This window comes from Portunus trituberculatus, chromosome 31 (assembly GCF_017591435.1).
Source record: "Portunus trituberculatus isolate SZX2019 chromosome 31, ASM1759143v1, whole genome shotgun sequence".
NCBI lineage: Eukaryota > Metazoa > Arthropoda > Malacostraca > Decapoda > Portunidae > Portunus > Portunus trituberculatus.
In genome coordinates this window covers 25,730,362-25,748,109 of record NC_059285.1, presented here as the reverse complement: position 1 = coordinate 25,748,109, position 17,748 = coordinate 25,730,362, and the positions used below count along the sequence as shown (strand labels likewise).

General features: G+C 38.5%; 1 protein-coding gene across 2 annotated transcripts in view; it reads left to right on the top strand.

Moving 5' to 3' along the window:
• The first annotated feature begins 14,139 nt into the window (after positions 1–14,139).
• The window catches only part of LOC123511359 (protein masquerade-like), a 183,411-nt gene continuing 179,802 nt past the window's right edge, over positions 14,140–17,748 (top strand). For both annotated transcript variants that reach the window (XM_045267172.1, XM_045267171.1), the window contains exons 1-2: positions 14,140–14,690; positions 14,865–15,037. In XM_045267172.1, coding sequence (XP_045123107.1) covers positions 14,574–14,690; positions 14,865–15,037 — 290 coding nt within the window. In that variant the 5' untranslated portion in view covers positions 14,140–14,573. The remainder of the gene's footprint in view (positions 14,691–14,864; positions 15,038–17,748) is intronic.

The window sequence follows — 17,748 nt, the reverse complement described above, 5'->3', positions numbered from 1 at the left end:
TGGTGAGTGTATTTAACTAATTGTATTGTACAGAGTTCGAGCGGGGCTCATAGTGTCCTGTCTCCATATCTCCATTTATCTAATTTTTCTTTAAAGTTATGCACACTATGTGCTGCAACAATTCCATTATCCAATGCATTCCATTTTTCCACCATTCTGTGTGGAAAACTGCATTTTCCAACATCCTTCACACACTGCCTCATTCTGATCTTCTGTTCATGTTCTCTTGTCCTTCCATCCTCTTCTGCCAAAAGCACCAGGTCTTCTTTGTCTATCTTTTCAATATCATTTACTATCTTAAGAATACATTGTTATTAGGTCCCCGCATTCTCTTCTATCTTGTAAGGTTGGCAGTCCTAATTCCTTCAGTCGTTCTTCATATGTGAGGTCCTTTAATTCCGGCATCATCTTTGTAGCAATCTTCTGTATCCCTTCCAGTTTTTTTATATTTTTTTAGAACTCAGAGACCATACCACTGCTGCATATTCCAGCCTTGGGTGTATCATGCTTGTGATTATTTTTTTCATCATATCTTTATCCATGTAATGAAATGCCACTCTTATATTAGTCAACATCCTATATGATAGTCCAAATATCTTATTAATGTGTTTATCAGGGCTCAGATTTTCTTGTATGATCACTCCAAGATCTTTTTCCTCTTTAGTCTTCGTTATTTACTCCTCTCCCATGAGATAGTTCCATACTGGTCTTCCCTTCTTATTTAAATCTTCCTGTAGCAGTATACAGTCCTCTCTGGTTTTGATAACTTTTAGCAACTTTGCATCATCAGTGAATAAATTCATATAGCTGGTTACCCCAATGTGAATGTCATTTACATAAACTTGAAACATAATGAGGGCTAACACTGACCCTTGTGGCACCCCGCTAGTTACTTTACTCCAAGAAGAATATATATGTCTGATCACAGTTCTGATTTCTCTATCCTTCAAATAATCTCTTCTCCATTCGAGCAAGGTTCCATGCAGTCCTCCTATATTCTCTAGTTTCCAAAGAAGTCTTCCATGAGGGACTTTTATCAAATGCCTTTTAAATGTCCAGGTATACTGTGTCTACCCATCCATCTCTGTTTTCAAGTCCTGCAATAACCCTGGAGTAGAAGCTTAATAAGTTTGATACACATGATTGCCCTGTCCTGAACCCAAATTGTCTGTTTGATATTACTTGCTCCTCTTCTAGAAATTTAACCCATTTTTCTTTGATAAGTATTTCACATAACTTCCCTACGACACTTATAAGTAACACTGGTCTGTAGTTTAGTGGTTCAGTTGCCTTTCCTCCTTTAAATATTGGTATTAGGTTGGCTCTCTTCCACTCTAGTGGAAATTTCCCTTCATTTATTGAACTTTTAATTATTTCCCAAATTGGATCCAGTAATTGCTCTTTACATTTTTTTAACACCAAGCCTGATACACCATCTGGCCCCATTGCTTTCCTGACTTCCAACTTGTCCAGTAATCTTCAGTGAATACCGTTTTGAAGCTCGCATTCATTATTTCACACATTTCTTTCTCTGTTCTGTACGTCTTTTTTTTCTTTAATTATTTTTTCATTCGTTTCCTTATTCTTTGTTTTGCCGTTTATAAACTTGTAGAAAAGTTTGGGTTCATCCTTGCTTTCATCCACTATATCCTTCTCAAACTTTCTTTCTTCCTCTCTCCTTACTCTAATATATTCATTTCTAGTATCTTTATACTGCTAACTATTATAGTCATTTCCCTGCTTTAAAAGTTTCTTCCATGCTTTATCCTTTGCCTTTTTATTGCTTGTAAGCATCTAGCATTGTACTATGTATGTATTTTTTTCTGAACTCTATAAACAAGAACAAACTTTTTTACACCTTCATTGTATTCCTGTAAGAATATGTCATATTTTTCTTGTACAGTCTTCCTGCACATAATCTTACTCCACTCAATATCAGCAAAATAACTCCTTAGTTTTTCAAAATCTGCTCTTGCATTATTTAATCTCTCTCCTTTATAGTCCTCTCTGTATCTTATCTTCCTCCTGCATTTGCATCTCTAATGTCACATGATCACTTTTCCCCATTGAACTAAGGTATTGTGTGAATGGAGAGGACTCCAGTTTTTTTGTGAAGCCTAGGTCAAGTAACGATGGTTCCTCTTCCCCCCTGTATCTTGTTGACTCTTCTACCCACTGGTCCATTGTATTAATCATAGTCATCTGTAACACTCTCACTCCACTGTCCAGCGTTGTCCATTACTTCCATCTCTCCCCAGTTTGTCTTTTTTACAGTTAAGAGTATTCTTCTATCTCATCTTATCATGTTTTCCAGATACTTTATCATCTCTCTTTGCATATCTTTATGCTCTTCTGATCCCCATGTATTAGTCTGTGGTGGAACATATGTAACTATAATTTTTCTCTTCTTCAAATCTCCTGTTTTGATTGTTACTCCCAATGCTTCCACTTTGTCCTCTCCATATTGCACATCCTCCACACAAATGTTATCACGAACCATTATTAGCATTCCTCCTCCTCTTTTATCCTTCCTGTCCCTCCTCCAGGTATTATATCCTTTCTCTTTAAAGTTGACATGGATCTCTTTTTTCAGTTTTGTTTCAACGATACACATTACATGTGGCTTTTTCTCTTTCAAATAATCCTAAACTTCCAATATACTTGATAACAAACCATCTATGTTAGTATAAGTCACTCTTAATTTATTGCCTCCTCCAGGACCTCCTCTTTTTTCCTTAAGTACCACTTCTTTAGTCTCATATACAGAACCCTCCAGTAAAAATTCTTCTACTCTATCTCTGTCCTTTTCTCGTTTTTTTCCTTAGCCTCACTTCTTAGCACTTTCTCCTTTTCCCTTTCCTCTAAGTTCATATCTTTTTTTATCCATATTTCCTTGTGATCGACATCATCAGCTAACTTCCCTTTTCTAGCCATTATTTTTTTCTACAGCCACTTGAGATCTCATTTTCACCTTCATTGCTCTCTTACCCCCTTCATTGTACCTTCCCAGCCTTCCTCCATCTCCTGGTCAAATTTTTGTGTGCTGTGCTGTCTTGTACCCGTTTGATAACCATTTTGACCATTTCCCTTTCTTCACGTTCTCTTGTGAATTTATTTGGATTATTCTTTTCTCTTATCCCATAGATCACGAAACATTTTTTCTTGTGCACTGCATCCCGCACTATACTATCCTTTTCCTTGATAACTTCAGTTACAGCAACTTTTGTGTTCTCCTGAATTTGTCTCTTTACCACTTCTGAAAATTTGACCTTTTCCTCCTCTTGTTCTTGTTTCCATTCATTTCTTAGTTCTTTCAATTTGTTTTCACCCAGACCACCTTCTATCCTGTTTGTAGCCTCTTGCTGCACTTTATCCTGCAAGTTCTGGTATGTGGATTTTAGAGCATCATTTTTCTTCCTTATTTCTAAAATCTCCTCTTTTAATTCCTGGTTTATTCCACTGACCTTTTCACATTCATTTATTCTCAATTTCAAGGCTGTGTTTTCTGATACCAGTCGGTCATGTTTGTCCATGAGACTGGATATCGCCTCCTTCATATATCTTAATTCTCTCTATACATTTACAAGTCTCCTCGTATTTTCTCGTTCATCTGGGAAACCCGAGAAATCCTTATCCATAGTATCTTCAGTCAGTTTTCTTAAACCAATAGGTGTTTCTATATAACGTTGATTTTCAGCCAGCGTATGTTTTGGTTCCTCCATGCGCCTGGCAGCGCTACTTGGTTCCATATCTCTCTCTTTATCTATTCATTGGCTATACTTAATATAACACTTATTTCATTTGGAGACAGGAGAACACTATGGCCCCCTCCCTCCCCCTGTACATATGTCTAGGTCTGGGTTCAGTCCTTTTGTAACACTCTCTGTGAGCAGCTCAGACACGTCCGTCCTCAACGATGGCTCCCGTGTATGTGTGTGTATTTACCGGTTACTCATTATCCACTTGGTCCATTCCATTGATCAATTTATAATCTTGTATCAGATCCCCTCTCTCCCTTTTCTGTTCCAGGGTTTATAGATCCATAGCCTTTAGTCTCTCCTCATATGTCATCCCTTCAAATTCTGGAACCATTCTTGTAGCCATTTTTTGTAGTCTTTCCAACTTCCTTATGTGTTTCTTTTTATGAGGGGTCCACATCACTCCTGCATATTCCAATCTGGGTCTTATTATAGTACTTATCAATTTCTTCATCAATTTTTTGTCCATGTAGTGAAATGCTTCACCAATATTCCTTAGCAAATTATATGTCTCTCTGAAAATTCTATCAATATGGCTTACTGGTTGATTGTTCTCTTTCATCATCACTCCTAAGTCCTTTTCCTTTTTTACTTTCTCCAGTTCTACTCCATCTTCCATCTTATAGATTCCCACGGGTCATCTTTCACTCTTTCCCATTTCCATGACATTGCTTTTGTCCACATTGAATTCCATTTCCAGATCTTATTTAGGTCTTCCTGCAATACTTCACAATTCTCTTTTTGCTTTATAACTCTGCACAGTTTCGTATCGTCCGCAAACAGATTTATGCAGCTGTTCACTCCTTCTGGCATGTCGTTTATATATATGAGGAAAAGTATTGGCATTAATACTGACCCCTGCGGCACTCCGCTTTCTATTGTATGTGTGTGTGTGTGTATTTACCTAGTTGTAGTTTTACAAGGTCTGGGCTTTATGCTCGTTTGGCCCCATCTCCATATGTACACTTATCCAATTTTTCTTTAAAACTATGCACACTCATTGCTGACACCACTTCCTCACTCAAACTATTCCAAGTCTCAACATATCTTTCTGGAAAACTATATTTTTTAACATCTCTCAGACATCTTCCTTTCCTCAGTTTCTTACTATGCTATCTTGTGCTTCTAATGTCATATTCTTCTCTCAGGATTAGTTTCTCATTATCCACTTGATCCATTCCGTTAATCAATTTATAATCTTGTATCAGATCCCCTCTCTCTCTCTTCTCTTTTCCAGGCTTGGTAGATCCATAGCTTTTAGTCTCTCCTCGTATGTCATCCCTTTGAATTCAGGAACCATTTTTGTAGCCTTTATAGCCATTTTTTGTAGTCTCTCCAATTTCTTCATATGTTTCTTCTTATGGGGGGTCCACACACTCCTGCATATTCCAATCTGGGTCTTATTTTAGTACTTATCAATTTCTTCATCATCTCTTTGTCCATGTAGTGAAATGTTACTCCAATATTCCTTAGCAAATTATATGTCTCTCAAAATTCTATCAATATGGCTTACCGGTTGATTGTTTTCTTCCATCCTCACTCCTAATTCCTTTTCCCTTCTTACTTTTTCTAGTTCTACTCCATCTCCCATCTTATAGATTCCCACTGGTCATCTTTCACTTTTTCCCATTTCCATGACATGGCTTTTGTCCACATTGAATTCCATCTCCCATTTTTTACTCCATTTCCAGATCTTGTTTAAGTCTTCCTGCAGTATTTCACAATCCTCTTTTTGTTTTATGACTGCACAATTTCGCATCGTCTGCAAACAGATTTATGTAGCTGTTCACTCCCTCTAGCATGTTGTTTATATATATATGAGAAAAAGTATTGGTGCCAATACTGACGCCTGTGGCACTCCGCTGTCTACTGCTCTCCACTTGGACTTCATATCTTTAACTACCATCCTTATTTCTCTCCCCCTCAAATAATTTTCCATCCATCTCAATGTGCTTCTTTTTAAGCCACCCTTCTCCTCTAACTTCCATAGTAATCTTTCATGTGACACTTTATCAAACGCTTTTTTTAAATCTAAATAAATACAGTCAATCCATCCCTCTCTCTCTTGTACTTTATCAACTATTCTAGAGTAGAAACTCAATAAACTAGTTACACACAACTGACCTTGTCTAAAACCAAATTTGCTATTTGATAATAATTTGTTGTCTGCAAGAAACTCAATCCATGGCTTCTTTATTACTCTTTCACATATCTTTCATATTACACTAGTTAGTGATACCAGTCTGTAATTTAAGGATTCTTCCTTCCTTCTGCTTTTACATATGGGAACCACCTCAGCTCTTTTCCATTCTGCTGGTAGTGTTCCATTTTCTATTAAGCATTTCATGATGTTGTATATAGGACTTTCTAGTTCTTCTCTACATTCTTTTAATATTCTGCCTGAGATTTCATCCGGTCCTATTGCCTTCTCCTCATCTAATTCCGTCATCAACTCTTTTATTTTAACCTTGGGTACTTTAATCTCTTTCATATGGACAGTCTCTCTATTACCCTATGGTCTTTCAAATTTTGATTCCTTAGTAAAGACCTCCTGAAATTTGCTATTCAACACTTCTGCCATACTTTTTTGGTCTTCCACCATCCCGTGTGTGTGTATTTACCTAATTGTATTTACCTAATTGTAACATACGGGAAAAGAGCTATGCTCGTGTTGTCCCGTCTCCATATCTATTAATGTCCAGCTTTTTCTTAAAATCATGAATATTCCTTGCGTTGACCACTTCCACGTCTAAACTATTCCATGCTTCCACCCTTCTATGAGGGAAGCTATATTTTTTCACATCTCTCCTATAAGTGGCCATTTTAGTTTTTCCCATGCCCTCTCGACATTCTTTCATTCCACATACACAGATCTTCCCTATCCATTTTTCCATGCCAATCATCACTCTGTATATTGCTATCAGGTCTCCCTTTCTCTTCTGTTTTCCAGGGTCGGAAGTTGCATTCTTTTCAGTCTGTCTTCATAAGTCAAATCTCTTAAGTCAGGCACCATTTTGTTGCAGCCCTCTGTACTTTCTCTAGTTTCCTTATGTGTTTCTTTAAGTTCGAGCCCACTGTATTGTTGCATATTCAAGCCTCGGTCTTATCATTGCAGTAATTATTTTCTTCATCATTTCTTCATCTAAATATCGAACGCCACTCTTATGTTCCTCAATAAGTTCAATACTTCTCCAATTATTTTGTTTATATGTTTCTCTGGCGATAGGTCATTGGTAATTGTCACCCCAAGGTCTTTTTCTTCATGACTGGTTTTATGTCTTCATTTCCTATCTTGTACATACTCCTGATTCTTCTTTCACTCTTGCCAAACTCTATTTTCTTGCATTTTGTCGTGTTGAACTCCATTTGCCATGTACAGCTCCATTTCCATATTCTGTCCAAGTCTTCCTGGAGTAGTTCGCAATCTTTGTCACATCTCACTTTTCTTAACAATTTTGCATCGTCTGCAAATAGGCTCACATAACTGGACACCCCATCCACCATGTCATTTATGTAGACCGCGAACATTACTGGTGCCAACACTGATCCCTGTGGAACTCCACTCTCCACCAAGCCCCATTCTGATGGTCTGTCCTTAATTATTGTTCTCATTTCTCTTCCTACTAAAAGTCTTCCATCCATTTTAGTAAACTGCCATGCACTCCTCCTACCATTTCAAGTTTCCAGATCAGTCTCCGGTGTGGTACCTTATCAAAGGCCTTCTTTAAATCCAGATATATTCCATCAGCCCAACCATCTCTTTCCTGTATTACATCTATCACCCTCGAATAGTAACATATCAGGTTTGTCGTGCATGAACGCCCTTTTCTAAAACCAAATTGACACTCACAAAGTATGTCATTTTTCTCCAAGAAGTCTGTCCATCTATTCTTCACCACCCTCTCACACATCTTAGCTACCACACTTGTAAGTGACACTGGTCTATAGTTCAATGGGTCTCTCTTGTTACCTGATTTATAGATTGGGACAATGTTAGCTCTTTTCCAGTCTTGGGGCACTACACCTTCCCTTAATGAGGCATCAATTACTTCACAAACTTTTTCTGCCAGTTGCTCCTGCATTCTCTTAAAATCCATCCTGATACCCCATCAGGTCCCACAGCTTTTCTCACTTCTAAACTCCCATCATATTCTTGATCTCCTCCACAGTTACTTGAAACTCCTTCATAATCCCTTTCTGTTCCATTACCAGTGGTTTGTCAAAAGCAGTCTCCTTTGTGAATACCTTCCGAAAGCATCCATTCATAGCCTCTGCCATTTCCTGGGATCTTCACTGCATACTCCATTTACTTCTAAACTTTCAATACTTTCTCTATTTTTGATGTTGTTGTTCACATGTCTGTAAAAAAGCCTTGGTTGGTCTTTACATTTATCAATTATATCCTTTTCTTGTTTCTTTCTTTCTTCTCTTCTAATCAACACATATTCATTTCTTATTCTTTTGTAACTTTCCCACTGCTTAATCCGTCTTTTCCTTCTCCACCTCTTCCATGCATCCTCTTTTCTTGTTCTAGCCTTTTCACATCTATCGTTAAACCAGTCCTGCTTTCCAACTTCTCTATGTTGTCTTATTGGTACAAATTTTTTCTCACCTTCTTTGTATATTTTTATAAATTCCTTCCACTTTTCATTTGCTCCCATAGCACTCTTGAATTTCATCCAATTTGTCTCTTGAAAGAATTTCTTTAGGTTTCCAAAATCTGTCTTGGCATAATTCCATCTTCCCACCTTATATTCTTCATTTCTTCTAGATTTTTCTTCATCTATCACCTTGAACTCCAAAACTGCATGATCACTCTTTGCTAAAGGGCACTCCACCCTCATCTCCTCAATGACCATTGGCTCTGTACTAAAGACCAAGTCCAGTCTTGACGATGCTCCCTCTCCTCCAAACCTAGTATCTTCTTTGACCCACTGAGTTAACACATTTTCCATTGCCAGTGTCAATAGTGTATTTCCCCATGTTGACTCTGATCCTTCCATTGACCAGTCCTCCCAACACACCTCTTTACAATTAAAATCTCCCATCATTATAGTTCGTTCACAGCCACCCAACATTTCTTCCAGACATGTTCCTGTATCACTTATCATTTCTTCATATTCCTGTACTGACCATGCATTTGTCTTAGGTGGTACGTACACCACTATGTAGTGCCTCTTTTTCCTTCATTAGTTTCTGCTCTGATCTTTAGCACTTCTGCCTTTCCCATACCTTCTTTCACTTGATCCACCTTTATATCTTTTTTAACCAGCAACATCACTCCTCCTCCCATCTTACCTACTCTATTTCTTTTCCAAACATTATATTTCCTTCTCCAACCATCATCAGGTCTTCTCCTCTCTCAGTTTTGTTTCAGTAAGACCCACAATATCTGGGTTCTTGTCCTCAAGTAATCGTTGAGTTCTAAAATCCCGATATCACTCCATTTATGTTGGAATACATTACATTCCGCTCATACGTAAGTTTCTTTAGTCCTTTCTTACTGTACTTTTCTGGGTTATGAACCACTTCCTCAGTCTCATATCCAAGATTCTCCAGAAAAACTCTTTCTTCTCCTCTTCTGTTCTCTCTTCATTTTTTTTCAAAGCCTCCTTTCTCAACTCATTTAACATTTCTCTTTCCTTTTCACCGAGATCTCTTCTCAACCAAATCTTCCTTGTTGTTTCCTGCTGGGCTAGCCTCCATGACTTCTCCACCAATTCATCTACATCCTTTTGTGACTTAAGTTTGATTCTTATTGGCCTCATACCTTCTCTTGTGAACTTTCCAATTCTATGGAAGTCCTCTATTTCTTGTACTAGGTCTTTTCCCTCCTCCTGCACCACATTAATGATATTATTTATCACCTTTTTTATGTTTTTCTCTCTCTCTCCATTTTACTCGGTGTCTTATCCTCCTCCACACCAAATATCACCACACATCTCTTTTTGTCTACAGTTTCCCTCACCAATGTCTCATTGTGTGTGTGTGTGTGTGTGTGTGTGTGTGTATTTACCTAGTTGTAGTTTTACAGGGCCTGGGCTTTTACGTTAGTGTGGCCCCGTCTCCATATCTACACTCATCCAATTCTTCTTTAAAACTATGCACACTCGTAGCTGTCACCACTTCTTCACTCAGACTGTTCCACGTCTCAACACATCTTTGCTTGAAACTATATTTTTTTTATATCTCTTAGACATCTTCCCTTCCTCAGCTTTTAACTATGCGATCTTGTGCTTCAATTGTCATATTCTTCTCTCAGGAGCAGTTTCTCATTATAAACTTTGTCCATTCTGTTGATCAGTTTATATAAACTTGTATCAGATCCCCTCTTTCCCTTCGCTGTTCCAGAGTTGGTAGATCTATAGCCTTTAGTCTCTCCTCATACGTCATCCCTTCAAATTCTGGAACCATTCTTGTAGCCATTTTTTGTAGTTTTTCCAACTTCTTTATGTGTTTCTTTTTATGGCAGGCCCACACTACTCCTGCATATTCCAATCTGGGTCTTATTATAGTATTTATCAATTTCTTCATCATTTCTTTGTTCATGTAATGAAATGCTAATTCAATATTCCTTAGCAAATTATATCTCTATGAAGATTTTATCTATATGGCTTACCAGTTGATTGTTTTCTTCCATCGTCACCCCCAAATCCTTTTCCATTTTTACTTTCTCCAGTTCTACTCCATCTCCCATCTTGTAGATTCCCACTGGTCGTCTTTCACTCTTTCCCATTTCCATGACATGGCTTTTGTCCACATTGAATTCCATCTCCCACTTTTTACTCCATTCCCAGATCTTATTTAGGTCTTCCTGCAGTATTTCACAATCCTCTTTTTGCTTTATAACTCTGCACTGTTTCTCATCGTCCACAAACAGATTTATGTAGCTGTTCACTTCCTTCTGGCATGTCATTTATATATATGAAGAAAAGTATTGGCGCCAGTACTGACCGCTGCGGCACTCCACTTTCTACTGCTCTCCACTCGGACTTCATATCTTTGACTGCCGTCCTTATTTCTCTCCCCCTCAATTAATTTTTCATCCATTTCAATGTGCTTCCTTTTTAGCAACCTTTCTCCTCTAACTTCCACAGTAACCTTGCATGTGGCACTTTAGCAAATGCCTTTTTTAAATCCAAATAAATACAATAAACCCATCCCTCTCGCTCTCTTGAACCCATCCCTCTCTCTCTTGTACTCTGTCAACTATTCTAGAGTAGAAACTCAGTAAATTTGTTACACACGACCAACCTTTTCTGAAACCAAATTGGCTACTTGATAATAATTTGTTTTCAATGAACTTAATCCATTGTTTCTTTATTAATCTTTCACACATCTTACATATTACACTAGTTAGTGATACTGGCCTGCAATTTAAAGGTTCTTCCTTCTTTCCACTCTTATATATGGGAACCACCTCAGCTCTTTTCCATTCTACTGGTACTGTTCCATTTTCTATTGAGCATTTTATGATGTTGTATATAGGACTTCCTAGTTCTTCCCTACATTCTTTTAGTATTCTGCCAGAAACTTCATCCAGTCCCATTGCCTTTTCTTCATCCAGTTCCTTCATTAACTCTTTTATTTCAAGCTTGGTTACTTTAACCTCTTTCATATAGATTGTCTCTCTATTACCCTGTGGCCTTTCAAATTTGGACTCCTCAATAAAGACCTCTTGAAATTTACAATTTAACAGTTTTGCCATAGTTTTTGGGTCTTCCACCATCCCATTCTCTCTTTTTAACCTTTCAATTGTTTCTTTTTGTCTTATTTTTCCATTGATGAATCTGTAGAACAATTTTGGTTGCTCATTGCATTTTTCGACAATGTCCCTTTCATAGTTCCTCTCTTCTTCCTTCCTCACTTTAACATATTCATTTCTCGCTGTCTTGAAGTTTTCCTTATGTACAGCATTTCTATTTCTCCTCCACCTTTTCCATGATCCATCTCTTTTCTCCTTTGCCCTGGCACACCTTGCGTTAAACCAATTTTTTTTTCCTTCTTCTTTAGGTCTATATTTTGGGACATATTCCCTGACTCCTGTTCTGTGTATTTAAAAAAAAAAGTTATATTTCTTCTGCACCCTCTCAGTTTTTTCCATCTCCTCCCAGTTAACGTATTTGAAATAGTTCTTGAGATTCTCAATATCAGCCTTTCTGTAATTTACTCGGTTTTCTTTGTGTGATTCGTCTCTATCTTCTTTTCCTTCTTCTATATCCATTTCTAAAATTACATGGTCACTCTTTCCCAATGGGCACTTATATCTTATATCATCATTCATTTGTATAGCCCTTGTAAAAACCAGGTCCAACCTCGCCGGCTCGTCATTTCCTCTGAATCTTGTGCTTTCCTTTACTCTCTGGTCTATCATATTGTCTATCATTAGGTTCAGGAATCTTTCTCCCCAGGCTTCTTCCCCCATACCACTTTCATAATTTTCCCAGTCCACTTCTTTACAGTTGAAATCTACTAATATCACCTTTTTCCTTTCTTTAACGATTCTCGTGAGACTCCTTATTGTGTCATCTATCATGTCTTTATATTCTTGATTGGTCCATGAATTTGTTTTCTGTGGCTTATACATTCCAATGATTGTTATCTCTTTTTTATTAATATGCATCCTAATATACAGTACTTCCGCTTTTCCTTCCCCATATTCCACTTGGTTTACCACCAACGCTTTGCTTAACATTATCATAATTCCTCCTCCTCCTTTATCCCCTCTGTCTTTCTTCCATACGTTATATCTATTATCTATGTCTATTTTGATTGCCTCATTCAATTTTGTTTCAGCCAGGCACACAATATCCGGTTCTTCTTTCTTTATGTAATCTTTTAGTTCTAATTTACTTGATAAAACCCCGTCAATGTTCATATAAGTAATTTTTAGTTTCTTGCCCTTATCACTTTTAGTTAAACTTGCTCCACTGTTTCCTCTTCCTTCTCTCTTATATACCATTTCCTTATCCTGTCTCCTAGAATTCCCCCAAAAAATGCCTTTTTCTCCTCATCTAACCACGTCATATTCATGTAACTGTCTATTCTTACTGGCATATCATTAATATAAATAAAAAACATAATGGGACCAAGCACTGACCCTTGTGGAACTCCACTGGTTACCTTTTTCCACTCTGACTTCTTTCCTTTCACCACTGTTCACATTTCTCTTCCCACTAAGTAATTTTCCATCCATTTTGCTAGTTTATCACTTACTCCTCCAATCTTCTATAGTTTCCACATCAGTCTATTGTGTGGCATTTTATTAAAGGCCTTTCTCAAGTCCAGGTAAATAGCATCCACCCATCCCCTTCTATGTTGTAGTATGTCAGTCACTCTCGAATAAAAACATAATAAATTGGATACGCACGATCTTCCTTTTCTGAAACCAAACTGCCTTTCATTCGGAATGTTTTCACTTTCTAGATACTCACTCCACTTTGCTTTAAGTACTTCTTCACATACCTTGCACAATATACTAGTCAACGATACTGGTCTGTAATTTAACGGTTCCATTCTACTTCCATTTTTATATATAGGCACAATGTCAGCTCTTTTCCACTCTTTCGGGACTATTCCTGTTCGTAGAATATCAAATATGGGGTTCAACAATTGATCTTTACATTCTTTCAGCAACCTCCCAGATATGCCATCAGGCCTCACTGATTTATAAATATCCAAGTTACTTATAATTTTCCTTATATCTTCTTTAGTAACCATGATGTCGTGCATTTGCTTTATTTCCGTAGGCCTTTCTCCTGTAAAATGCTCCTCCTTTGTAAACACTTTGCAAAAGTTGTTGTTCAATATTTCAGCTATATCTCCAGCATCCTGATATACTTCTTCCCCAACTTTTACTTTTTCTATTGCCTCCCTTTTATTTAATTTTCCATTTATGAATTTGTAAAACATTTTTGGGTCACTATCACAGTTTCCACCACTCTGTTCATATTCCTTTTGTGCTGTTCTCCTTATTTCAACATATCTATTCCTTGCTGTTTTGTAATAATACTTCACTGTTTTTCTTAAGTTTCTTTCGTGCCTTTTCTTTGTGCTTTTTTTGCTTCTTCACAATTTCTATTAAACCACTGTTTATTATTTAAAGTCCTCATTCTGTGATATGGCACAAACTTCTTCACAGCACAGTTATATAAATCCATAAATTTATCATATTATAATTGCATATCCACTTCCGTGAGTGTGTGTGTGTGTTTAGTGTGAGGGGATATATATATATATATATATATATATATATATATATATATATATATATATATATATATATATATATATATATATACACATATGAAGCCTTTTTTATATTATATGGTGTTCTTATCTTTTACATATTTACCATTTTGGCTGTTTGACAGTTACAGTATGTAAAAGGAGCCTCCCCAGATTATCATCACCATTGAGCTTGCAGTGATGTACCTAAGTATATAATTAAGTGATGATTGATATTCCTTTCTCATTCTTTTTTTATTTATGTTATTAGAGTTGTGTCAGATTTTCATACATGCCATATAACTATATGCACGTTCTTCCACTATCTGACTTAATTATGATACAGTTCCAATAGCATTGATAACTGGTTCATCAAATAATAGCAATCACCTACTTTTTTTTAAGACAGAAACCACAGAAAGCTACCATGAGATACCTACCACTGCTGTTACACCACTTCCTTTAATAGTTCTTTCAAAAGAAGATCCACAGACCTCTGGTACCGTCTTGGTAACCAAGGATTACTCGTCAAATGCTACCTCTTTACTGCCGACCACTCAGAATCCTTTAGAAATTTCAAAAACGACCATGGAAAATATAGAGGACCAACATGAGAGTCACCAAAATGAAGACCAGACAGACTATGGTGATGAGCTCATTTTACAGCCAGTCAATCAGAATATCTGTGGATTCAAGGGACCCAGTGTAAGACAACCATTTTTTCCTGATTTTTAAGTGTCAATAATTAGTTTTACATTGGATAGCCCAAAGTTACCTACCACAGTGAATATAACTGTAGAATATTTACCGTTCCATAAGATCTTTAGTTGAATGTAAAAAAAAATTTGCAACTAGACAGGGGATATATTTTACATACAGATGCCTGAACCAAGTGGATCTAGTCATATTCTGGGAGGGATGACGGCCTCCACGTTGGAGTGGTGCTGGATAACAGCTCTCATGGAACGCCATCCTGGGGGCAATAAATATATCTGCAGTGGTGCCCTGATTGAACCTGATCTGGTGCTCACAACTGCTACATGCCTCAGAAGGTGTGTATGTGTGTGTGTGTGTGTGTATTTATCTAGTTGTATTTACCTAGTTGTAGTTTTACAGGGCCTGGGCTTTATGCTCGTGTGGCCCTGTCTCCATATCTACAATTATCCAATCTTACTTTAAAAGTATGCACACTCGTTGCAGATGCTACTTCTTCATTTAAACTGTTCCACGTCACAATACATCTTTGCAGGAAACTATGTTTTTAACATCTCTCAGACATCTTCCTTTTCTCAGCTTTTTACTATGCGATCTTGTGCTTCGAATGTCATATTCTTCTCTCAGGATCAGTTTCTTATTATCCATTTGGTCCATTCCGTTGATCAATTTATAAACTTATATCAGGTCTCCTCTCTCCCTTCTTTGTTCCAGGGTTGGCAGATCCATAGCCTTTAGTCTCTCCTCATATGTCATCCCTTCAAATTCTGGAATCATTCTTGTAGCCATTTTTTGTAGTCTCTCCAACTTTCTTATGTGTTTCTTTTTATGAGGGGTCCACACTACTCCTGCATATTCCAATCTGGGTCTTATTATAGTATTTATCAATTTCTTCATCATTTCTTTGTCCATGTAGTGAAATGCTACTCCAATATTTCTTAGCAAATTATATGTTTTTCTAAAAATTCTATCAGTATGGCTTACCGGTTGATTGTTTTCTTCCATCATCACTCCTAAGTCCTTTCCTTTTTTTACTTTGTCTAGTTCTACTCCATCTCCCATCTTATAGATTCTCACGGGTCATCTTTCACTCTTTCTCATTTCCATGACATGGCTTTTGTTCACATTGAATTCCATTTCCCACTTTTTACTCCATTCCCAGATCTTATTTACGTCTTCTTGCAGTATTTCACAATCCTCTTTTTGCTTTATAACTCTGCACAGTTTCATATAATTTGCAAACAGATTTATGTAGCTGTTCACTCCTTCTGGCATGTCGTTAATATAAATGAGGAAAAGTATTGGTGCTAATACTGACCCCTGTGGCACTCCGCTTTCTACTGCTCTCCACTTGGACTTCATATCTTTAACTACCGTCCTTATTTCTCTCCCCCTCAAATAATTTTCTATCCATCTCAATATGCTTCCTTTTAAGCCACCCTTCTCTAACTTCCATAGTAATCTTGTATATGGCACTTTGTCAAACGCCTTTTTTAAATCCAAATAAATATAGTCAACCTATCCCTCTCTCTCTTGTACTCTATCAACTATTCTAGAATATATACTGGGCCTATGTGATGCTCAGGCCTAGTTTACTGGGCCTAAGTGAAGCTTAGGCCGAGTGGTTAAAAAAAGAAAGATGTAACGGATCCAAGGGGCAGGGAGAAACAGCCAAACTTAACAGAAATAGACACTTTAATCCTCTGGCGACACAACACAGTCATGTAAACGCCTATCTACCCTACCTATAGAGGGAGAACTATGGGAGAAACCTTAGGTGACTCAGCTTTGAGACGAGTTGAGGTGAGGTGGCCTGGGGCATCCCGGGAGGGAGGTATGGCGTTGCGTCCTCTCTCTCTCTGTCTCTCTCTCTCTCTCTCTCTCTCTCTCTCTCTCTCTCTCTCTCTCTCTCTCTCTCTCTCTCTCTCTCTCTTTTTATTTAAACATTATCTTACACTTATAATTTTACAATAAATTGGGTACAGAAAGAGATTTAGACATAAAGCTCCTTGTATTGGCAAGGAACTATTCTAAACGTCTTTTTCTCGTTAGTATATTATTATGACACCTCACTCACTGCACTACACTTTACAGCACTAGCCAGGCAGGGAGAGCGCTTCTCCAGACATTGGCGGCCACTTTTGTCTGCTGAGTTGATAGTCCCGCTACCTCAGCAGGCATGGCCACCGTGAACTGATTCCACAGGCGCGCTGTCCTGGCTCTGAATGTTTGCTGGTGTTGTGAGGAGCGGGAGAGAGGCACCAGTACCAGCTGGTCCCCATCCGCTGCTTGCCTCGTATTTTTCCCGGGTGGGTGTGGCGGCAGGCTGAGGTGGGAGAGGTGAGGTGTATGCAGCACTTGAGCTTTGTGGCACACCGTCAAGGTTGCCACGTCCCTCCGGTGCTCCAGTGACGTGATACTTGCCACGTTCTCCTCGTCTTCCCCCAAGACGAAGAGCGTGCCTCTGTATCGCGTCGAGCCGGCTGGTGTGGGTATGGGCGCTGGACATCCATGTCAAGGCACCGTACTCCATACAGGGATGGATTTGTGCCCTGTAGAAAGTGAGGATGCCTCGCGAGTCCAGACTGCCAGAAATCCTGCGCAGGGCTGACACATGCTGAGAGGTCTGACGGGCTACAGACGTGATGTGGGTGTCATAGCGCAGCTCACGATCCATGGTGACTCCCAGGATCTTGATGTGTTCCTTGAGAGGCAGCTGCTCGCCGTCAAACCGTAGTTGTCCTTCCACAGCCTGAGAGGCGGCAGGGGATTGTGTCCGGCGCGAAGGTGACTTGCCACACCTTCCCCGACTCTTCTGATGCCTTCAGCTGGCGGTTGATGTTGGCCACGGCGCGCTGGCTGTCCTGGCGGCAGTAGGAGAGGGAGATTGTGCAGTCGTCAGCGTAAGCCTTGACTGCAGGAAGCTGGCGCAGGAGATCGTCTATATACACATTCCACAGGACTGGGCCAAGCACTGAGCCCTGTGGAACTGACGCTCCTATATTGGTGGGTGATGAGGTCCGCCCATTGACGACGGTTCGAAGCGTCC